Raw genomic sequence first — 25,952 nt, 5'->3', positions numbered from 1 at the left:
ACTTTAACTGTATTTACGAGGTAGAGGGACTGTATTACTACAATTGATTTCAAACATGGACTGTTTCTTCATCTGCTGCTTGGTTTTCAAATCATGTGCCAGATACTTATAAACCATGAGTCTCTCCTCCGTGCAGACGTGTCTCAGACACCCTGACTGCGAGTCAGCACGTATCAACAAAGACGCCGTGTTTCACCGCATGCGTTTCGCCCTGGAGCAGGTCATGGAGATCGTGACGGACGCTCGGCCCTGCGGGGAGACCAAGGTCCTTCCCCTCAGCATTTACACCGGCATCAAGGACTTCAAGGTGGGACGACAGGGGAGGACCGAGCCTGGGGGCTCTTTCCATATGTTGCTGAGTACAACGCAACAATGTGTTATAACACTGTACCTGCCTGTGTTAATACAGTATGCCGCTTTAGGCCTCTACATACAAAGATGAAGTATGCTAGGAGTTCTGTGCGAGTTCTTTAGAATAAGTAAATTATCCTTAGTCAACCTGATATGCCAGTAACTTGTTTTTGAACTGGATAATAGACTGCAACAGAGATCATAGAGCTTTCTAATGATCTTCTCTGTCTCTGCCTGTGTCTCTGTCTCTGCCTGTGTCAATGACATTTTTGGCATGACAAATACGTTTTTGTATTCACTATTGTCTCTGTCTCTATGTCTGTGTCTCTGTCTGTGTCTCTGTCTGTCTCTGTGTCTCTGTCTATCTCTCTGTCTGTGTCTCTGTCTGTCTCTGTGTCTCTCTCTGTGTCTCTCTCTATCTCTCTGTCTGTGTCTGTCTCTATGTCTCTGTCTGTGTCTCTGTCGCTGTCTCTCTCTCTGTCTGTGTCTCCCTCTCTGTGTCTCTGTCTCTGTGTTTTTCTCTGTGTGTATGTCTGTGTCTCTGTCTGTGATCCCAGTCCAACGTGGAAGGTCTGCGTGAGGGTCTGTACTTGCTGCCCCACCAGGCTCTGTCTGGCCAGCTGGAGGCGGTGGTGGAGAGGACGGAGGACTTCACTGACTCGGCCTACACCAGCCACGAGCACCGAGAGGGCATCCTGCAGCTCTGCCAGCTCGCCCGCCAGGACACTGACCAGCTCATCACAGCCTGGATGGAGGCGGTATGTGGCCGTTCACAGGGCATACACGCACATATAAACACTCAAACATGCATACACACAAGCACAGAGACACACAGGGACACACAAACATGTATACAAGTACTCACACAGATATGTGATAGATATGTACTCATACGTCTACATGGTTAAGAGCACACATGCAGTATGTTATGATTTAACACATGCATATGCACATTTACACGTGCAAATACCCACAGACCTCTTTTCCTTTTCACGCACATTTTCTTCAACCTTTATTTAACCAGGTTAGTCTCGTTGAGATACAAATCTGTTTTTCAACAGAGACCTGGAACACACACATTCACCTTCTCTCTGTATCTCCTTTCTATATTGTCAGTGAATGTTCTTGAGCTGTCAAGTGATTCTCTGGGTGACAAATGAATCATACTGCAGGAGTGTAGTTGCATGACCTTGTGTACTGTTGATAGGTTTACAGATAATGTGGAGGAGAAGTATAGAATATCCAGCCTTTTCACACAACCCTCCTGCATGCTACTGTACAGTACTATTTTCCTTCATTCACTATAGGCGTGTTTCCATACAGGATTTACCCTAGCGTTTTACCCAAAAGGCTCAGACTTGTCTGTTTCCATCTACGCGGGCTGGTACCCGTGTCTCTGGCGGACCTGCTCTCACATGCGGCCAAAACCAGGCCACTGGTACTTTTCAGCTTGCATTTACATAACAATGGATAACTGTGAACTGTAACACCTCACAAAGCAACTGTTTTGATTATGCAGAGCTTGTTGATTCTGCTCTTCACAAGTCTTCACTGTTGGAAACACAATGCCCCTAGTATAACATATGGGTGTATACACTAGTGTAACACTGGTGTTGCAGTAGTAAAGCAGTATATAGGAGTAGATCTAACTTGAAGTCAGCCTCGTTGTATGAATAGCTATCCACTTGACTCCACTGATAACACATTGTGTTCCCTGTCTCTCTCTTGACACCTCGCTCAAAACATTCTCCTTGGATACCGAAACTTGGAGGTTTTATACAATGTGTTTTTGGTTTAGGCTGGTATAACGATGTGAAAGTAGAGGCCACAGTTCCACTGACAGATTGAATGGAATCAGAGCTACAACACATTGAAGGGTTGGTTCCCCAGTGAGACACATTTCCACAACGTGCGTCACTAGCTGGATCCCTGGGTCTGTTTGTGTTTCTCCACTCAATTCAGTAGAAACAGAGAGGGTGTGAGAAGGTGTGTTACTCCACTCATTTAAGTGGAAACCGAGAGAGTGATATGAGGGGGTGTGGTGAGTGGGTCAAAGACAAATAATCTGGTGCCTCCTTGTTTGACAGTGTTTTGACACCCTGCTTTAATCCTGTCTGTGCAAGGTTGGTACTGCCCACCTGTCTCCTTGGCCTAAGAATCTGTGTCGGAAACTATTATGTTCTACATGCTATTGGTGAAGCAGAAGGGATCTCAATTCAATTCAATTCAAGGGGCTTTATTGGCATGGGAAACATATGTTAACATTGCCTAAGCAATCGAGCGATCTCTCTCTCTCCTCTCTCTCTGTCTCTCTGATAGGGACTGAACAGGTCTGTGTGATCTCGTGTGGGTTCAGAAACTGACTTCTCCTTCCTCTGCAGAGACAGGCCACGTCCAAGGCAGCAATCCATGATTTATGTGACAACTCTTATCTTTTCCCACTCCCTCCCTCCTTTCTTTTTGTTTTTATCTTTCTTTCAAGAAGCAGTCTCTAAATGCTAAAGAGGCCACGGAGGAGATGGAGCTGTCTATACTGAAGACCTGCCAAAGTGTCTACGAACTCCGCAGAGAGGTGAGTCCTGTAACCCTACGCTCCTACCCAGAATGCTTCACTGTCTGACATGCCAAGGGGATCAGTCCTAGAGCAGAAATGTCTGGAGTTTTCTGTACTCCATCACAGTTTGTCTGTATCTCTTGCTCTTTTTTATCTTTGATATGCCCACATCACTCTCCCTCTGTTTACTTCTTCTCTTTATCCTCTAGAGTGTACACTGCCACTCTCCCTATTCCTTTCACTCTTTCTCTCTCCGACTTGTTCTTTCTCTCTCCGACTTGTTCTTTCTCTCTCCGACTTGTTCTTTCTCTCTCTGACTTGTTCTTTCTCTCTCTGACTTGTTCTTTCTCTCTCTGACTTGTTCTTTCTCTCTCTGACTTGTTCTTTCTCTCTCTGCCTTGTCATTTCTCTCTCTGACTTGTTCTTTCTCTCTCTGACTTGTTCTTTCTCTCTCTGCCTTGTCATTTCTCTCTCTGACTTGTTCTTTCTCTCTCTGACTTGTTCTTTCTCTCTCTGCCTTGTCATTTCTCTCTCTGACTTGTTCTTTCTCTCTCTGACTTGTTCTTTCTCTCTCTGACTTGTTCTTTCTCTCTCTGACTTGTTCTTTCTCTCTCTGACTTGTTCTTTCTCTCTCTGCCTTGTCATTTCTCTCTCTGACTTGTTCTTTCTCTCTCTGACTTGTTCTTTCTCTCTCTGACTTGTTCTTTCTCTCTCTGCCTTGTCATTTCTCTCTCTGACTTGTTCTTTCTCTCTCTGACTTGTCATTTCTCTCTCTGACTTGTTCTTTCTCTCTCTGCCTTGTCATTTCTCTCTCTGACTTGTTCTTTCTCTCTCTGACTTGTTCTTTCTCTCTCTGACATGTTCTTTCTCTCTCTGACTTGTTCTTTCTCTCTCTGACTTGTTCTTTCTCTCTCTGACTTGTTCTTTCTCTCTCCGACTTGTTCTTTCTCTCTCCGACTTGTTCTTTCTCTCTCTGACTTGTTCTTTCTCTCTCTGACTTGCTCTTTCTCTCTCTGACTTGCTCTTTCTCTGCCTTGTCATTTCTCTCTCTGCCTTGTCATTTCTCTCTCTGACTTGTCATTTCTCTCTCTGACTTGTCATTTCTCTCTCTGCCTTGTCATTTCTCTCTCTGACTTGTTCTTTCTCTCTCTGACTTGCTCTTTCTCTGCCTTGCTCTTTTTCTCTCTCTCTGCCTTGCTCTCTCTCTCTCTGCCTCTCTCTGCCTTGCTCTTTCTCTCTCTGCCTTGCTCTTTCTCTCTCTGCCTTGCTATTTCTCTCTCTGACTTGCTCTTTCTCTCTCTCTCTCTGCCTTGCTCTTTCTCTCTCTCTCTAACTTGCTCTTTCACTCTCTGCCTTGCTCTTTCTCTCTCTCTCTGCCTAGCTCTTTCTCTCTCTGCCTTTTTCTCTTTCTGTCTTACTATTGTTTTCTCTTTCTGCTACCATTGTGCACCCAGGCGTTGAAAAGATACAAAACGTACACACATATTCACCCCCTCTTTTCCCCTCTCCCTTCCGTCCAGCTTCATAAGGTGGCAGTGGGGCGGGCGGCGGACCTGCTGAAGCTGCATGCAGAACACCTGCCTCTGCGGGCCCTGAAGGCCTCGGGGGGCGAGGGCAACCTGGAGGCTGTGGCAGAGTATGCCCGGACGCTTGGCGAGCAGAAAGAACAGCTGGTGGAGGTGAGAGAAGCTCACTAGGCTGGGGAGGTTGACTTGATCAAGTCACCATTGAAGCACAATAAAGTATTCAATTCAATCCACAACAATCCAACCTCATATCCATCTCTATGCCTGAGGTATATGGACATGTGTGATGTGGGCTACTGGCTTTGGAAGCCTGTATGTATTTTTTCAATTGAAACATTTGGATAAGTATCTTGATCTGTTTTTGGCATCAACATGTAGGTCTGTGTCTACTGCTCATATCCAGTCAAATTGATGTTAGACGCCGATGTTCTTTGTCCGGTTCCAGACTTGTCGTCTACTGTGTCACGTCTCTGGGACAGAGCCTCTGGAGATCACATGTATACACGCTGAGGAGACCTTCCACGTCATCGGCCCCCAGGTAACACACAGTGACAAGTAACACACAGTGACAGGTAACACACACAGACAGATAAAACACGCACTGACAGGTAAAACACACACACACACACACACACACACACACACACACACACACACACACACACACTGACAGGTAACACACACGCACACTGACACGTAACACACACACACACACACACACTGACAGGTAACACACACACTGACAGGTAAAACACACACACACACTGACAGGTAACACACACACACTGACAGGTAACACACACACACACACACTGACAGGTAAAACACACACACACTGACAGGTAACACACACACACTGACAGGTAACACACACACACACACTGACAGGTAAAACACACACACATTGACAGGTAACATACACATTGACAGGTAACATACACACATTGACAGGTAAAACACACACTGACAGGTAAAACACACACACTGACAGGTAAAACACACACACACTGACAGGTAAAACACACACACACACACTGACAGGTAAAACACACACACATTGACAGGTAACACACACATTGACAGGTAACATACACATTGACAGGTAAAACACACACATTGACAGGTAAAACACACACTGACAGGTAAAACACACACACTGACAGGTAAAACACACACACACTGACAGGTAAAACACACACACACACTGACAGGTAAAACACACACACATTGACAGGTAACACACACATTGACAGGTAACATACACATTGACAGGTAAAACACACACACTGACAGGTAAAACACACACACTGACAGGTAAAACACACACACACTGACAGGTAAAACACACACACTGACAGGTAAAACACACACACACTGACAGGTAAAACACACACACACTGACAGGTAAAACACACACACACTGACAGGTAAAACACACACACACTGACAGGTAAAACACACACACACACTGACAGGTAAAACACACACACATTGACAGGTAACACACACATTGACAGGTAACATACACATTGACAGGTAAAACACACACACTGACAGGTAAAACACACACTGACAGGTAAAACACACACACACTGACAGGTAAAACAAACACACACTGACAGGTAAAACACACACACTGACAGGTAAAACACACACACACTGACAGGTAAAACACACACACACTGACAGGTAAAACACACACACACTGACAGGTAAAACACACACACACACTGACAGGTAAAACACACACACACTGACAGGTAAAACATACGCATCACACTGACACTGAGGACGGGGCCCTGAAGGGACAAAACAAGACACCTGAGATGGCATAGTCCTGATCATGTCTGATACAATCCATGTTGCGACAGAAACTTGATAAGCTGTATAACCTCTCCATAATCAAGGTTCAGTTTGTCAGTACATCCCCTGTCATCTAGATCCCTTATAGCTTCAACTCCATCCATTAAACACAGCCAACCATTGCAGAAACAGACATTAAGAGGACTTCATCTGATACATGGGGAAATAACTCAGACAACCACATGCACAGAAGTCAGAGTGCATCACCCCCAGTGTGCTGCATTTAATTGGCAATTACCCGCAGGAGTCCCTTCATTATCATTGAAAGACACGCACAGATACACACACACACCAGTATCATCCCTCCCTGCTTGGCGGTGGCTCCCCCTCTGTGACCTTATTGATTGGTTGACCTTTGAGCCTATGAGCTCAGTCATTACTGTGGGGTCATGCAGCGTCTGACGTTACCGTGGGAGGATCATCACATTTCACACTATACCTCCAGCAGCAGATAATGACCTTCCCGACGGCCTGGAAGACCAAACATAATTAGAAAAGTGGGGAACAAAACTGATGCCCTGCCCGCTGAAGATTGTGTGAAATGGAACAAATCCACCCCCACACTGACAGGTAATGATCCGGTGTAACTCCTGTGTCTCTGCTGTCTCATAGTAGTTCAACATTGTACGAGACTGAGGCCTGGTTCCATTCAAATCACCCTCTCCTTTTCTTGGGCCCCTTGTTGGTCTTCCCTGAAAGAATCAACTGGTCTGGATAGGTACTGCTGTGAGTAACATAGTAATAGCTCCACTTAAGGGATCGTTTCCCATGTGGGGTTGCCTGATTTTGAAAATGGGGTCGCGAGAGAAATGGTGAAATAAAATTTGGAAGCAAAAATATAAAATAAAAAAGCTGTTTTCCTCCTACAAATGTGGCTCAGTCTTTTGAACGATTTAAGCTACAAAATATTATGACCCCATCACTGAGAGATAAGACACAGACGTTTGTGTCTGTTTCCTTCTACAATGCCAATTAGAACAGAGTGGACAAGACCAGGCACTAAGCCAGACTGGGGGGAAAGATCACACATAATTATTAGCTGAGGACCTTCTGAACTTCCCAATAACTTTCTGATCCATTTCAATCACTTCAAACCAGTACTTTTCAAATGCTGTCAAAAGAACTGTCAGACTCATTTGTAATAGGCTGTCAAATAAAAAAGTTAACATTGGCCGTTGATTACATCATTTTTGTTACATGGTGGGGTCACGAAACAAATGTGATATCAAAATGGGGTCGTGGGCCAAAAAAGTTTGGGATCCCCTGACTTAAGGTAGAACTTAGTGCACCTTATCAAAACACTTTCACAGTCCAATACAGTGTAAAACATAGCTACTCCATCTGCTCACTCCCTCTCTCTCTCTCTCTCTCTCTCTCCCCCTTCCTCTCTCTCTCCTGTCAGATCATCTCTGCAGCCCAGACGCTGGCCCTGCACCCATCCAGTAAGATTGCCAAGGAGAACCTGGATGTGTTCTGTGAGGCCTGGGAGTCCCAGCTCTGCGACATGGCCGTGCTGCTAAGGGAGATCAACGACGTGTTCGAGGGCCGCCGAGGTGGGACTGCCAGTGGTAGGAGAGGGGGAGAGGGATGGGTGTGTGTTATGGGCAGTCGCAGGAGAGGGTTGCACACTACAAGCCGTGGTTGTTTTTACTCTCTGTCTCACGCTGAGCTGCGGTAGTCTAAAATGTATTGATCCTATTCATAGACAGCTAAATCTCTATAACCGTAGTTGTTTGTATTGTCTGACACAATCTCTATCAGGGAGGGGATGTCAGATTAAAGCACCATCAGCAGGATACCTCTCATTGAGTTGGATATACAAACCGTTCTGTTACAGGCCTGATAGCCAGTGTGTGTCCCAGCGTGGTGATGCCAGACGTTTCTCAGAGCTCTCTCCCAGCACGCAGCGTGATTCCTATCATCCGTAACCTCTGTGGTGTGTCACGGTGCCAGTATTTATGGGCTACGATCCCAACGACGTCCCCCTACTAAACCAATTGAATAGAGGAGGAATAGGGATAAATCTCCCTCCCTGGGGGAAGTTAAACGATGACGTTCACACTGTGCCCTCGAGTCGTGGCTCTCACATAGTAAAAGTGCTATTTTTCCTCTGGTAAAGCTGGTATGGGTGTGTGTTTATCTGTGTATGTGTGTGTGTCTACCTTTCTGTTTGTGTTTGTGTGTGTGCTCGTGTGTGTGGAGGGGGTGTGGTACTCAAGCGACACAGACAGGCCCTCCAAAAAGCTGCCTGTACTTTTATGTGATGTAATGCTCCTTGAAAATGTTAGTGATGTTTATCACACCCTCACCACCCCTGGAAATTCTACTGAAATGTCCCTTTATCCAAACTTAGAGAGTGAGTTGATTGGTTGCACTCCATTTGAAGTCTGATAGATGATGTGTTGGGGATAATCAATTGTAGTATGCTATAGGATGTGTTAGGGATAATCAATTGTAGTATGATAGAGGATGTGTTGGGGATAATCAACTGTAGTATAATAGAGGATGTGTTAGGGATTATCAATTGTAGTATGATAGAGGATGTGTTAGGGATAATCAACTGTAGTATAATAGAGGATGTGTTGGGGATAATCAATTGTAGTATGCTATAGGATGTGTTAGGGATAATTAACTGTAGTATAATAGAGGATGTGTTGGGGATAATCAACTGTAGTATAATAGAGGATGTGTTAGGGATAATCAATTGTAGTATGATAGAGGATGTGTTAGGGATTATCAATTGTAGTATGATAGAGGATGTGTTAGGGATAATCAACTGTAGTATAATAGAGGATGTGTTAGGGATAATCAATTGTAGTATGCTATAGGATGTGTTAGGGATAATTAACTGTAGTATAATAGAGGATGTGTTGGGGATAATCAACTGTAGTATAATAGAGGATGTGTTAGGGATAATCAATTGTAGTATGATAGAGGATGTGTTAGGGATAATCAACTGTAGTATAATAGAGGATGTGTTGGGGATAATCAACTGTAGTATAATAGAGGATGTGTTAGGGATAATCAATTGTAGTATGCTATAGGATGTGTTAGGGATAATTAACTGTAGTATAATAGAGGATGTGTTGGGGATAATCAACTGTAGTATAATAGAGGATGTGTTAGGGATAATCAACAGTAGTATAATAGAGGATGTGTTAGGGATAATCAGCTGTAGTATAATAGAGGATGTGTTAGGGATAATCAATTGTAGTATAATAGATGATGTGTTAGGGATAATCAACTGTAGTATAATAGAGAATGTGTTTGGGGTAATCAACTGTAGTATAATAGAGGATGTGTTAGGGATAATCAACTGTAGTATAATAGAGGATGTGTTAGGGATAATCAATTGTAGTGTGTTATAGGATGTGTTAGGGATAATCAATTGTAGTATGATAGAGGATGTGTTAGGGATAATCAACTGTAGTATAATAGAGGATGTGTTAGGGATAATCAACTGTAGTATAATAGAGGATGTGTTAGGGATAATCAATTGTAGTATAATAGATGATGTGTTAGGGATAATCAACTGTAGTATAATGGAGAATGTGTTAGGGATAATCAATTCTAGTGTGCAATAGGATGTGTTAGGGATAATCAATTGTAGTATGATAGAGGATGTGTTAGGGATAATCAATTCTAGTGTGCAATAGGATGTGTTAGGGATAATCAATTGTAGTATGATAGAGGATGTGTTAGGGATAGTCAATTGTAGTATGATAGAGGATGTGTTAGGGATAGTCAATTGTAGTTTGATAGAGGATGTGTTGGGGATAATCAACTGTAGTATAATAGAGGATGTGTTAGTGATAATCAATTGTAGTATAATAGAGGATGTGTTAGGGATAATCAACTGTAGTATAATAGAGGATGTGTTAGGGGTAATCAACTGAATCCCTCCCTTTTAGTATCATTTCATGGGTTGGCGTGGGGCATTTCATAAGGTACACAATACTTTTGCTGGAAAATTATTTTTTACTAAACTTTTTTTACAAGACCAATGCCCAAAATATGACTTAAAAAAATATATTTCCTCAAAATACTTTCTTTCTTTCTGATTAATTACAGGTGATAAGAGAGCCTACGTGTCGCTTCCCAGACCAGGGGTGAGTATCAGAATATACAATGTTATGACTGGTGGATATTTCTTATTTCATTTTATTCAAATTACTTTCCATCATTTCCTCCTTTAATATCACTCACCCTGTCAAAACGTTTCTCCCGCCAGAAACATTCAGCCAACCTGAAGACGGTGAAGGCAGTCAAGCTAGATGCGGAGGTATAACTTAATCATCAATTACACAATACACCTCACATAGGATGTGTCCTAATACACCTCACATAGGCTGTGTCCTAATACACCTCACATAGTCTGTGTCCTAATACACCTCACATAGTCTGTGTCCTAATATACCTCACATAGTCTGTGTCCTAATACACCTCACATAGTCTGTGTCCTAATACACCTCACATAGTCTGTGTCCTAATACACCTCACATAGTCTGTGTCCTAATACACCTCACATAGTCTGTGTCCTAATACACCTCACATAGTCTGTGTCCTAATACACCTCACATAGTCTGTGTCCTAATATACCTCACATAGTCTGTGTCCTAATACACCTCACATAGTCTGTGTCCTAATACACCTCACATAGCCTGTGTCCTAATACACCTCACATAGTCTGTGTCACTATACACCTCACATAGCCTGTGTCCTAATACACCTCACATAGCCTGTGTCCTAATACACCTCACATAGCCTGTGTCCTAATACACCTCACATAGTCTGTGTCCTAATACACCTCACATAGTCTGTGTCCTAATACACCTCACCTAGTCTGTGTCCTAATACACCTCACATAGTCTGTGTCCTAATACACCTCACATAGTCTGTGTCCTAATATACCTCACATAGTCTGTGTCCTAATACACCTCACATAGTCTGTGTCCTAATACACCTCACATAGGCTGTGTCCCTATACACCTCACATAGTCTGTGTCCCTATACACCTCACATAGTCTGTGTCCCTATACACCTCACATAGCCTGTGTCCTAATACACCTCACATAGCCTGTGTCCTAATACACCTCACATAGTCTGTGTCCCAATACACCTCACATAGTCTGTGTCCCAATACACCTCACATAGTCTGTGTCCTAATACACCTCACATAGTCTGTGTCCTAATACACCTCACATAGGCTGTGTCCTAATACACCTCACATAGTCTGTGTCCTAATACACCTCACATAGGCTGTGTCCTAATACACCTCACATAGTCTGTGTCCTAATACACCTCACATAGCCTGTGTCCTAATACACCTCACATAGCCTGTGTCCTAATACACCTCACATAGGCTGTGTCCCAATACACCTCACATAGTCTGTGTCCCTATACACCTCACATAGTCTGTGTCCCTATACACCTCACATAGTCTGTGTCCTAATACACCTCACATAGTCTGTGTCCCAATACACCTCACATAGTCTGTGTCCTAATACACCTCACATAGTCTGTGTCCTAATACACCTCACATAGCCTGTGTCCTAATACACCTCACATAGTCTGTGTCCCTATACACCTCACATAGCCTGTGTCCTAATACACCTCACATAGCCTGTGTCCTAATACACCTCACATAGCCTGTGTCCTAATACACCTCACATAGTCTGTGTCCTAATACACCTCACATAGGCTGTGTCCTAATACACCTCACCTAGTCTGTGTCCTAATACACCTCACATAGTCTGTGTCCCTATACACCTCACATAGTCTGTGTCCTAATACACCTCACATAGTCTGTGTCCTAATACACCTCACATAGGCTGTCCTAATACACCTCACATAGTCTGTGTCCTAATACACCTCACATAGTCTGTGTCCTAATACACCTCACATAGTCTGTGTCCTAATACACCTCACATAGTCTGTGTCCTAATACACCTCACATAGCCTGTGTCCTAATACACCTCACATAGCCTGTGTCCTAATACACCTCACATAGTCTGTGTCCTAATACACCTCACATAGGCTGTGTCCTAATACACCTCACCTAGTCTGTGTCCTAATACACCTCACATAGTCTGTGTCCCTATACACCTCACATAGTCTGTGTCCTAATACACCTCACATAGTCTGTGTCCTAATACACCTCACATAGGCTGTGTCCTAATACACCTCACATAGTCTGTGTCCTAATACACCTCACATAGTCTGTGTCCTAATACACCTCACATAGTCTGTGTCCTAATACACCTCACATGGTCTGTGTCCTAATACACCTCACATAGCCTGTGTCCTAATACACCTCACATAGCCTGTGTCCTAATACACCTCACATAGGCTGTGTCCCAATACACCTCACATAGTCTGTGTCCCTATACACCTCACATAGTCTGTGTCCTAATACACCTCACATAGTCTGTGTCCCAATACACCTCACATAGTCTGTGTCCTAATACACCTCACATAGTCTGTGTCCTAATACACCTCACATAGCCTGTGTCCTAATACACCTCACATAGTCTGTGTCCCTATACACCTCACATAGCCTGTGTCCTAATACACCTCACATAGCCTGTGTCCTAATACACCTCACATAGCCTGTGTCCTAATACACCTCACATAGTCTGTGTCCTAATACACCTCACATAGGATGTGTCCTAATACACCTCACCTAGTCTGTGTCCTAATACACCTCACATAGTCTGTGTCCCTATACACCTCACATAGTCTGTGTCCCAATACACCTCACATAGTCTGTGTCCTAATACACCTCACATAGCCTGTGTCCCTATAACACCTCACATAGCCTGTGTCCCTATACACCTCACATAGTCTGTGTCCCAATACACCTCACATAGTCTGTGTCCTAATACACCTCACATAGTCTGTGTCCTAATACACCTCACATAGCCTGTGTCCCAATACACCTCACATAGCCTGTGTCCCTATACACCTCACATAGGCTGTGTCCCTATACACCTCACATAGTCTGTGTCCTAATACACCTCACATAGCCTGTGTCCTAATACACCTCACATTGCCTGTGTCCCTATACACCTCACATAGGCTGTGTCCCTATACACCTCACATAGTCTGTGTCCTAATACACCTCACATAGCCTGTGTCCCAATACACCTCACATAGTCTGTGTCCCAATACACCTCACATAGCCTGTGTCCCAATACACCTCACATAGTCTGTGTCCCTATACACCTCACATAGGCTGTGTCCTAAAACACCTCACATAGTCTGTGTCCTAATACACCTCACATAGCCTGTGTCCTAATACACCTCACATAGTCTGTGTCCTAATACACCTCACATAGTCTGTGTCCCAATACACCTCACATAGCCTGTGTCCTAATACACGTCACATAGTCTGTGTCCTAATACACCTCACATAGGCTGTGTCCCAATACACCTCACATAGTCTGTGTCCCTATACACCTCACATAGTCTGTGTCCCAATACACCTCACATTGTCTGTGTCCCAATACACCTCACATTGTCTGTGTCCCAATACACCTCACATAGTCTGTGTCCTAATACACCTCACATAGTCTGTGTCCTAATACACCTCACATAGCCTGTGTCCTAATACACCTCACATAGTCTGTGTCCCTATACACCTCACATAGCCTGTGTCCTAATACACCTCACATAGCCTGTGTCCTAATACACCTCACATAGCCTGTGTCCTAATACACCTCACATAGTCTGTGTCCTAATACACCTCACATAGGCTGTGTCCTAATACACCTCACCTAGTCTGTGTCCTAATACACCTCACATAGTCTGTGTCCCTATACACCTCACATAGTCTGTGTCCTAATACACCTCACATAGTCTGTGTCCTAATACACCTCACACAGGCTGTGTCCTAATACACCTCACATAGTCTGTGTCCTAATACACCTCACATAGGCTGTGTCCTAATACACCTCACATAGCCTGTGTCCTAATACACCTCACATAGTCTGTGTCCTAATACACCTCACATAGCCTGTGTCCTAATACACCTCACATAGCCTGTGTCCTAATACACCTCACATAGGCTGTGTCCCAATACACCTCACATAGTCTGTGTCCCTATACACCTCACATAGTCTGTGTCCTAATACACCTCACATAGTCTGTGTCCCAATACACCTCAAATAGTCTGTGTCCTAATACACCTCACATAGTCTGTGTCCTAATACACCTCACATAGCCTGTGTCCCAATACACCTCACATAGTCTGTGTCCCTATACACCTCACATAGCCTGTGTCCTAATACACCTCACATAGCCTGTGTCCTAATACACCTCACATAGCCTGTGTCCTAATACACCTCACATAGTCTGTGTCCTAATACACCTCACATATGCTGTGTCCTAATACACCTCACATAGTCTGTGTCCCAATACACCTCACATAGTCTGTGTCCCTATACACCTCACATAGTCTGTGTCCCAATACACCTCACATAGTCTGTGTCCTAATACACCTCACATAGCCTGTGTCCCTATACACCTCACATAGCCTGTGTCCCTATACACCTCACATAGTCTGTGTCCCAATACACCTCACATAGTCTGTGTCCTAATACACCTCACATAGTCTGTGTCCTAATACACCTCACATAGCCTGTGTCCTAATACACCTCACATAGTCTGTGTCCCAATACACCTCACATAGTCTGTGTCCCAATACACCTCACATAGTCTGTGTCCCAATACACCTCACATAGTCTGTGTCCCAATACACCTCATATAGTCTGTGTCCCAATACACCTCACATAGTCTGTGTCCCTATACACCTCACATAGTCTGTGTCCTAATACACCTCACATAGCCTGTGTCCTAATACACCTCACATAGCCTGTGTCCTAATACACCTCACATAGCCTGTGTCCCTATACACCTCACATAGGCTGTGTCCCTATACACCTCACATAGTCTGTGTCCTAATACACCTCACATAGCCTGTGTCCTAATACACCTCACATAGCCTGTGTCCCTATACACCTCACATAGTCTGTGTCCCTATACACCTCACATAGTCTGTGTCCTAATACACCTCACATAGCCTGTGTCCCAATACACCTCACATAGCCTGTGTCCCAATACACCTCACATAGCCTGTGTCCCAATACACCTCACATAGTCTGTGTCCCAATACACCTCACATAGTCTGTGTCCCAATACACCTCACATAGCCTGTGTCCTAATACACCTCACATAGTCTGTGTCCCAATACACCTCACATAGTCTGTGTCCCTATACACCTCACATAGGCTGTGTCCTAATACACCTCACATAGTCTGTGTCCTAATACACCTCACATAGCCTGTGTCCTAATACACCTCACATAGTCTGTGTCCTAATACACCTCACATAGCCTGTGTCCCAATACACCTCACATAGCCTGTGTCCTAATACACCTCACATAGCCTGTGTCCTAATACACCTCACATAGCCTGTGTCCCAATACACCTCACATAGTCTGTGTCCCAATACACCTCACATAGCCTGTGTCCTAATACACCTCACATAGTCTGTGTCCCAATACACCTCACATAGCCTGTGTCCCAATACACCTCACATAGCCTGTGTCCTAATACACCTCACATAGCCTGTGTCCTAATACACCTCACATAGCCTGTGTCCCAATACACCTCACATAGTCTGTGTCCCAATACACCTCATATAGCCTGTGTCCCAATACACCTCACATAGCCTGTGTCCTAATACACCTCACATAGTCTGTGTCCTAATACACCTCACATAGTCTGTGTCCTAATACACCTCACATAGTCTGTGTCCTAATACACCTCACATAGCCTGTGTCCCTATACACCTCACATAGTCTGTGTCCCAATACACCTCACATAGTCTGTGTCCCAATACACCTCACATAGACTGTGTCCTAATACACCTCACATAGTCTGTGTCCTAATACACCTCACATAGCCTGTGTCCTAATACACCTCACATAGGCTGTGTCCTAATACACCTCACCTAGTCTGTGTCCCAATACACCTCACATAGTCTGTGTCCCTATACACCTCACATAGTCTGTGTCCTAATACACCTCACATAGTCTGTGTCCTAATACACCTCACATAGGCTGTGTCCTAATACACCTCACATAGTCTGTGTCCTAATACACCTCACATAGTCTGTGTCCTAATACACCTCACATAGTCTGTGTCCTAATACACCTCACATAGTCTGTGTCCTAATACACCTCACATAGCCTGTGTCCTAATACACCTCACATAGCCTGTGTCCTAATACACCTCACATAGTCTGTGTCCTAATACACCTCACATAGGCTGTGTCCTAATACACCTCACCTAGTCTGTGTCCTAATACACCTCACATAGTCTGTGTCCCTATACACCTCACATAGTCTGTGTCCTAATACACCTCACATAGTCTGTGTCCTAATACACCTCACATAGGCTGTGTCCTAATACACCTCACATAGTCTGTGTCCTAATACACCTCACATAGTCTGTGTCCTAATACACCTCACATAGGCTGTGTCCTAATACACCTCACATGGTCTGTGTCCTAATACACCTCACATAGCCTGTGTCCTAATACACCTCACATAGCCTGTGTCCTAATACACCTCACATAGGCTGTGTCCCAATACACCTCACATAGTCTGTGTCCCTATACACCTCACATAGTCTGTGTCCTAATACACCTCACAAAGTCTGTGTCCCAATACACCTCACATAGTCTGTGTCCTAATACACCTCACATAGTCTGTGTCCTAATACACCTCACATAGCCTGTGTCCTAATACACCTCACATAGTCTGTGTCCCTATACACCTCACATAGCCTGTGTCCTAATACACCTCACATAGCCTGTGTCCTAATACACCTCACATAGCCTGTGTCCTAATACACCTCACATAGTCTGTGTCCTAATACACCTCACATAGGATGTGTCCTAATACACCTCACCTAGTCTGTGTCCTAATACACCTCACATAGTCTGTGTCCCTATACACCTCACATAGTCTGTGTCCCAATACACCTCACATAGTCTGTGTCCTAATACACCTCACATAGCCTGTGTCCCTATAACACCTCACATAGCCTGTGTCCCTATACACCTCACATAGTCTGTGTCCCAATACACCTCACATAGTCTGTGTCCTAATACACCTCACATAGTCTGTGTCCTAATACACCTCACATAGCCTGTGTCCTAATACACCTCACATAGCCTGTGTCCCTATACACCTCACATAGGCTGTGTCCCTATACACCTCACATAGTCTGTGTCCTAATATCAAATCAAATCAAATTTATTTTTATATAGCCCTTCGTACATCAGCTGATATTCTCAAAGTGCTGTACAGAAACCCAGCCTAAAACCCCAAACAGCAAGCAAAGCATGTGAAAGAAGCACGGTGGCTAGGAAAAACTCCCTAGGAAAAACTCCCTAGAAAGGCCAAAAACCTAGGAAGAAACCTAGAGAGGAACCAGGCTATGAGGGGTGGCCAGTCCTCTTCTGGCTGTGCAGGGTGGATATTATAACAGAACATGGTCAAAATGTTAAAATGTTAAAATGTTCATAAATGACCAGCATGGTCAAATAATAATAATCATAGTAGTTGTCGAGGGTGCAACAAGCACGTCCGGTGAACAGGTCAGGGTTCCATAGCCGCAGGCAGAACAGTTGAAACTGGAGCAGCAGCACGGCCAGGTGGACTGGGGACAGCAAGGAGTCATCATACCAGGTAGTCCTGAGGCATGGTCCTAGGGCTCAGGTCCTCCGAGAGAAAGACAGAAAGAGAGAAAGAGAGAATTAGAGAGAGCATATTTAAATACACACAGGACACCGGATAAGACAAGAGAAATACTCCAGATGTAACAGACTGACCCTAGCCCCCGACACATAAACTACTGCAGCATAAATACTGGAGGCTGAGACAGGAGGGATCAGAAGACACTGTGGCCCCATCCGATGATACCCCGGACAGGGCCAAACAGGCAGGATATAACCCCACCCACTTTGCCAAAGCACAGCCCCCACACCACTAGAGGGATGTCTCCAACCACCAACTTACCGTCCTAAGACAAGGCCGAGTATAGCCCACAACGATCTCCGCCATGGCACAACCCAAGGGGGGGCGCCAACCCAGACAGGAAGACCACGTCAGTGACTCAACCCACTCAAGTGACGCACCCCTCCCATGGACGGCATGGAAGAACACCAGTAGGCCAGTGACTCAGCCTCTGTAAAAGGGTTAGAGGCAGAGAATCCCAGTGGAAAGAGGGGAACCGGCAAGGCAGCGACAGCAAGGGCGGTTCGTTGCTCCAGCCTTTCCGTTCACCTTCACACTCCTGGGCCAGACTATACTTAATCATAGGACCTACTGAAGAGATAAGTCTTCAGTAAAGACTTAAAGGTTGAGACTGAGTCTGCGTCTCTCACATTGGTAGGCAGACCATTCCATAAAAATGGAGCTCTATAGGAGAAAGCCCTACCTCCAGCCGTTTGCTTAGAAATTCTAGGGACAATTAGGAGGCCTGCGTCTTGTGACCGTAGCGTACGTGTAGGTATGTACGGCAGGACCAAATCGGAAAGATAGGTAGGAGCAAGCCCATGTAATGCTTTGTAGGTTAGCAGTAAAACCTTGAAATCAGCCCTTGCCTTAACAGGAAGCCAGTGTAGGGAGGCTAACACTGGAGTAATATGATCAAATTTTTTGGTTCTAGTCAGGATTCTAGCAGCCGTATTTAGCACTAACTGAAGTTTATTTAGTGCTTTATCCGGGTAGCCGGAAAGTAGAGCATTGCAGTAGTCCAGCCTAGAAGTAACAAAAGCATGGATTAATTTTTCTGCGTCATTTTTGGACAGAAAATTTCTGATTTTTGCAATGTTACGTAGATGGAAAAAAGCTGTCCTTGAAACAGTCTTGATATGTTCTTCAAAAGAGAGATCAGGGTCCAGAGTAACGCCGAGGTCCTTCACAGTTTTATTTGAGACGACTGTACAACCATCCAGATTAATTGTCAGATTCAACAGAAGATCTCTTTGTTTCTTGGGACCTAGAACAAGCATCTCTGTTTTGTCCGAGTTTAAAAGTAGAAAGTTTGCAGCCATCCACTTCTTTATGTCTGAAACACAGGCTTCTAGCGAGGGCAATTTTGGGGCTTCACCATGTTTCATTGAAATGTACAGCTGTGTGTCGTCTGCATAGCAGTGAAATTTAACATTATGTTTTCGAATGACATCCCCAAGAGGTAAAATATATAGTGAAAACAATAGTGGTCCTAAAACGGAACCTTGAGGAACACCGAAATTTACAATTGATTTGTCAGAGGACAAACCATTCACAGAGACAAACTGATATCTTTCCGACAGATAAGATCTAAACCAGGCCAGAACTTGTCCATGTAGACCAATTTGGGTTTCCAATCTCTCCAAAAGAATGTGGTGATCGATGGTATCAAAAGCGGCACTAAGATCTAGGAGCACGAGGACAGATGCAGAGCCTCGGTCTGACGTCATTAAAAGGTCATTTACCACCTTCACAAGTGCAGTCTCAGTGCTATGATGGGGTCTAAAGCCAGACTGAAGCGTTTCGTATACATTGTTTGTCTTCAGGAAGGCAGTCAGTTGCTGTGCAACAGCTTTTTCTAAAATTTTGGAGAGGAATGGAAGATTCGATATAGGCCGATAGTTTTTTATAATTTCTGGATCAAGATTCGGCTTTTTCAAGAGAGGCTTTATTACTGCCACTTTTAGTGAGCTTGGTACACATCCGGTGGATAGAGAGCCGTTTATTATGTTCAACATAGGAGGGCCAAGCACAGGAAGCAGCTCTTTCAGTAGTTTAGTTGGAATAGGGTCCAGTATGCAGCTTGAGGGTTTGGAGGCCATGATTATTTTCATCATTGCGTCAAGAGATATAGTACTAAAACACTTTAGTATCTCCCTTGATCCTAGGTCCTGGCAGAGTTGTGCAGACTCAGGACAATGGAGCTTTGGAGGAATACCCAGATTTAAAGAGGAGTCTGTAATTTGCTTTCTAATGATCATGATCTTTTCCTCAAAGAAGTTCATAAATTTATTACTGCTGAAGTGAAAGCCATCCTCCATTTGCGAAGGCTGCTTTTTAGTTAGCTTTGCGACAGTATCAAAAAGAAATTTCGGATTGTTCTTATTTTCCTCAATTAAGTTGGAAAAATAGGATGATCGAGCAGCAGTAAGGGCTCTTCGATACTGCACGGTACTGTCTTTCCAAGCTAGTCGGAAGACTTCCAGTTTGGTGTGGCGCCATTTCCGTTCCAATTTTCTGGAAGCTTGCTTCAGAGCTCGTGTATTTTCTGTATACCAGGGAGCTAGTTTCTTATGACAGATGTTTTTAGTTTTTAGGGGTGCAACTGCATCTAGGGTATTGCGCAAGGTTAAATTGAGTTCCTCGGTTAGGTGGTTAACTGATTTTTGTCCTCTGACGTCCTTGGGTAGGCAGAGGCAGTCTGGAAGGGCATCAAGGAATCTTTGGGTTGTCTGAGAATTTATAGCACGACTTTTAATGCTCCTTGGTTGGGGTCTGAGCAGATTATTTGTTGCAATTGCAAACGTAATAAAATGGTGGTCCGATAGTCCAGGATTATGAGGAAAAACATTTAGATCCACAACATTTATTCCATGGGACAAAACTAGGTCCAGAGTATGACTGTGGCAGTGAGTAGGTCCAGAGACATGTTGGACAAAACCCACTGAGTCGATGATGGCTCCGAAAGCCTTTTGGAGTGGGTCTGTGGACTTTTCCATGTGAATGTTAAAGTCACCAAAAATTAGAATATTATCTGCTATGACTACAAGATCCGATAGGAATTCAGGGAACTCAGTGAGGAACACTGCATATGGCCCAGGAGGCCTATAAACAGTAGCTATAAAAAGTGAGTGAGTAGGCTGCATAGATTTCATGACTAGAAGCTCAAAAGACGAAAACGTCATTGTTGTTTTTTTTTTGTAAATTGAAATTTGCTATCGTAAATGTTAGCAACACCTCCGCCTTTGCCGGATGCACGGGGGTATGGTCACTAATGTAACCTGGGGTGAGGCCTCATTTAACACAGTAAATTCATCAGGCTTAAGCCATGTTTCAGTCAGGCCAATCACATCAAGATTATTATCAGTGATTAGTTCATTGACTATAACTGCCTTGGAAGTGAGGGATCTAACATTAAGTAACCCAATTTTGAGATGTGAGGTATCACAATCTCTTTCAATAATGGCAGGAATGGAGGAGGTCTTTATACTAGTGAGATTGCTAAAGCGAACACCGCCATTTTTAATTTTGCCCAACCTAGATCGAGGCACAGACACGGTCTCAATGGGGAAAGCTGAGCTGACTACACTGACTGTGCTAGTGGCAGACTCCACTAAGCTGGCAGGCTGGCTAACAGCCTGCTGCCTGGCCTGCACCCTATTTCATTGTGGAGCTAGAGGAGTTAGAGCCCTGTCTATGTTCGTAGATAAGATGAGAGCACCCCTCCAGCTAGGATGGAGTCCGTCACTCCTCAACAGGCCAGGCTTGGTCCTGTTTGTGGGTGAGTCCCAGAAAGAGGGCCAATTATCTACAAATTCTATCTTTTGGGAGGGGCAGAAAACAGTTTTCAACCAGCGATTGAGTTGTGAGACTCTGCTGTAGAGCTCATCACTCCCCCTAACTGGGAGGGGGCCAGAGACAATTAATCGATGCCGACACATCTTTCTAGCTGATTTACACGCTGAAGCTATGTTGCGCTTGGTGACCTCTGACTGTTTCATCCTAACATCGTTGGTGCCGACGTGGATAACAATATCTCTATACTCTCTACACTCGCCAGTTTTAGCTTTAGCCAGCACCGTCTTTAGATTAGCCTTAACGTCGGTAGCCCTGCCCCCTGGTAAACAGTGTATGATCGCTGGATGATTAGTTTTAAGTCTAATACTGCGGGTAATGGAGTCGCCAATGACTAGGGTTTTCAATTTGTCAGAGCTAATGGTGGGAGCCGTCGGCGTCTCAGACCCCACAACGGGAGGAGTAGAGACCAGAGAAGTCTCGGCCTCCGACTCCGACTCGCTTAATGGGGAGAACCGGTTGAAAGTTTCTGTCGGCTGAATAAGCGACACCGGTTGAGCATTCCTACAGCGTTTCCCTCCAGAAGCCATGAGAAAGATGTCCGGCTGCGGGGACCGTGCGAGGGGGTTTATACTAACGTTACTATCTGTACTTACTGGTGGCACAGACGCTGTTTCATCCTTTCCTACACTGAAATTACCCTTGCCTAACGATCGCGTCTGAAGCTGGGCTTGCAGCACAGCTATCCTTGCCGTAAGGCGATCGTTCTCCTGTATATTATAAGTACAACGACTGCAATTAGAAGGCATCATGTTAATGTTACTTAGCTTCGGCTGTTTGAAGTCCTGACGAACCATGTCCAGATAAAACCTCCGGGGTGAAAAAGTTGAATGAAAAAAGTTGAGTGAGGGAAAAAGTAAAAATATACGGTAATGAAAAAGTAAAAAACCGTCAGGTATCAAAGTAAGATCGGCAACAAAAACGCACAGCAGCGTAAACAAGTTTGCAAGTTGTGACCGGAAACAGGAAACAAGAAAAAAACAACCAAGACACCTCACATAGCCTGTGTCCTAATACACCTCACATTGCCTGTGTCCCTATACACCTCACATAGGCTGTGTCCCTATACACCTCACATAGTCTGTGTCCTAATACACCTCACATAGCCTGTGTCCCAATACACCTCACATAGTCTGTGTCCCAATACACCTCACATAGCCTGTGTCCCAATACACCTCACATAGCCTGTGTCCCAATACACCTCACATAGTCTGTGTCCCAATACACCTCACATAGCCTGTGTCCTAATACACCTCACATAGCCTGTGTCCTAATACACCTCACATAGTCTGTGTCCTAATACACCTCACATAGCCTGTGTCCTAATACACCTCACATAGTCTGTGTCCTAATACACCTCACATAGTCTGTGTCCCAATACACCTCACATAGCCTGTGTCCTAATACACGTCACATAGTCTGTGTCCTAATACACCTCACATAGGCTGTGTCCCAATACACCTCACATAGTCTGTGTCCCTATACACCTCACATAGTCTGTGTCCCAATACACCTCACATTGTCTGTGTCCCAATACACCTCACATTGTCTGTGTCCCAATACACCTCACATAGTCTGTGTCCTAATACACCTCACATAGTCTGTGTCCTAATACACCTCACATTGCCTGTGTCCTAATACACCTCACATAGTCTGTGTCCCTATACACCTCACATAGCCTGTGTCCTAATACACCTCACATAGCCTGTGTCCTAATACACCTCACATAGCCTGTGTCCTAATACACCTCACATAGTCTGTGTCCTAATACACCTCACATAGTCTGTGTCCTAATACACCTCACCTAGTCTGTGTCCTAATACACCTCACATAGTCTGTGTCCCTATACACCTCACACAGTCTGTGTCCTAATACACCTCACATAGTCTGTGTCCTAATACACCTCACATAGGCTGTGTCCTAATACACCTCACATAGTCTGTGTCCTAATACACCTCACATAGTCTGTGTCCTAATACACCTCACATAGCCTGTGTCCTAATACACCTCACATAGTCTGTGTCCTAATACACCTCACATAGCCTGTGTCCTAATACACCTCACATAGCCTGTGTCCTAATACACCTCACATAGTCTGTGTCCCAATACACCTCACATAGTCTGTGTCCCTATACACCTCACATAGCCTGTGTCCTAATACACCTCACATAGTCTGTGTCCCAATACACCTCACATAGTCTGTGTCCTAATACACCTCACATAGTCTGTGTCCTAATACACCTCACATAGCCTGTGTCCTAATACACCTCACATAGTCTGTGTCCCTATACACCTCACATAGCCTGTGTCCTAATACACCTCACATAGCCTGTGTCCTAATACACCTCACATAGCCTGTGTCCCTATACACCTCACATAGTCTGTGTCCCAATACACCTCACATAGACTGTGTCCTAATACACCTCACATAGTCTGTGTCCTAATACACCTCACATAGCCTGTGTCCTAATACACCTCACATAGTCTGTGTCCCTATACACCTCACATAGCCTGTGTCCTAATACACCTCACATAGCCTGTGTCCTAATACACCTCACATAGCCTGTGTCCTAATACACCTCACATAGTCTGTGTCCTAATACACCTCACATAGGCTGTGTCCTAATACACCTCACCTAGTCTGTGTCCTAATACACCTCACATAGTCTGTGTCCCTATACACCTCACATAGTCTGTGTCCTAATACACCTCACATAGTCTGTGTCCTAATACACCTCACACAGGCTGTGTCCTAATACACCTCACATAGTCTGTGTCCTAATACACCTCACATAGGCTGTGTCCTAATACACCTCACATAGCCTGTGTCCTAATACACCTCACATAGTCTGTGTCCTAATACACCTCACATAGCCTGTGTCCTAATACACCTCACATAGCCTGTGTCCTAATACACCTCACATAGGCTGTGTCCCAATACACCTCACATAGTCTGTGTCCCTATACACCTCACATAGTCTGTGTCCTAATACATCTCACATAGTCTGTGTCCCAATACACCTCACATAGTCTGTGTCCTAATACACCTCACATAGTCTGTGTCCTAATACACCTCACATAGCCTGTGTCCTAATACACCTCACATAGTCTGTGTCCCTATACACCTCACATAGCCTGTGTCCTAATACACCTCACATAGCCTGTGTCCTAATACACCTCACATAGCCTGTGTCCTAATACACCTCACATAGTCTGTGTCCTAATACACCTCACATATGCTGTGTCCTAATACACCTCACATAGTCTGTGTCCTAATACACCTCACATAGTCTGTGTCCCTATACACCTCACATAGTCTGTGTCCCAATACACCTCACATAGTCTGTGTCCTAATACACCTCACATAGCCTGTGTCCCTATACACCTCACATAGCCTGTGTCCCTATACACCTCACATAGTCTGTGTCCCAATACACCTCACATAGTCTGTGTCCTAATACACCTCACATAGTCTGTGTCCTAATACACCTCACATAGCCTGTGTCCTAATACACCTCACATAGTCTGTGTCCCAATACACCTCACATAGTCTGTGTCCTAATACACCTCACATAGTCTGTGTCCCAATACACCTCATATAGTCTGTGTCCCAATACACCTCACATAGTCTGTGTCCCTATACACCTCACATAGTCTGTGTCCTAATACACCTCACATAGCCTGTGTCCTAATACACCTCACATAGCCTGTGTCCTAATACACCTCACATAGCCTGTGTCCCTATACACCTCACATAGGCTGTGTCCCTATACACCTCACATAGTCTGTGTCCTAATACACCTCACATAGCCTGTGTCCTAATACACCTCACATAGCCTGTGTCCCTATACACCTCACATAGTCTGTGTCCCTATACACCTCACATAGTCTGTGTCCTAATACACCTCACATAGCCTGTGTCCCAATACACCTCACATAGCCTGTGTCCCAATACACCTCACATAGCCTGTGTCCCAATACACCTCACATAGTCTGTGTC

The 25,952-nt window shown here is 44.5% G+C and overlaps 1 protein-coding gene across 6 annotated transcripts in view; it reads left to right on the top strand.

The window, feature by feature from the left end:
- The window catches only part of ctnnal1 (catenin (cadherin-associated protein), alpha-like 1), a 210,182-nt gene that overhangs the window by 88,875 nt on the left and 95,355 nt on the right, over positions 1-25,952 (top strand). The window contains exons 6-13 of one of the 6 annotated variants that reach the window (XM_014142798.2): positions 221-307; positions 909-1,109; positions 2,834-2,923; positions 4,426-4,584; positions 4,877-4,969; positions 7,697-7,862; positions 10,366-10,403; positions 10,526-10,576. In XM_014142798.2, the coding sequence (XP_013998273.2) occupies positions 221-307; positions 909-1,109; positions 2,834-2,923; positions 4,426-4,584; positions 4,877-4,969; positions 7,697-7,862; positions 10,366-10,403; positions 10,526-10,576 (885 nt within the window). Of the gene's footprint in view, positions 1-136; positions 308-908; positions 1,110-2,833; positions 2,924-4,425; positions 4,585-4,876; positions 4,970-7,696; positions 7,863-10,365; positions 10,404-10,525; positions 10,577-25,952 lie in introns of all 6 variants that reach the window. The other 5 variants (XM_014142794.2, XM_014142797.2, XM_014142793.2 and 2 more) reach the window with 5 other exon arrangements.

This window comes from Salmo salar, chromosome ssa14 (genome assembly GCF_905237065.1).
Source record: "Salmo salar chromosome ssa14, Ssal_v3.1, whole genome shotgun sequence".
In the NCBI taxonomy this organism is placed as follows: domain Eukaryota; kingdom Metazoa; phylum Chordata; class Actinopteri; order Salmoniformes; family Salmonidae; genus Salmo; species Salmo salar.
Note: the sequence above shows the minus strand (reverse complement) of the source record. Positions and strands in the feature narration are given on the sequence as shown.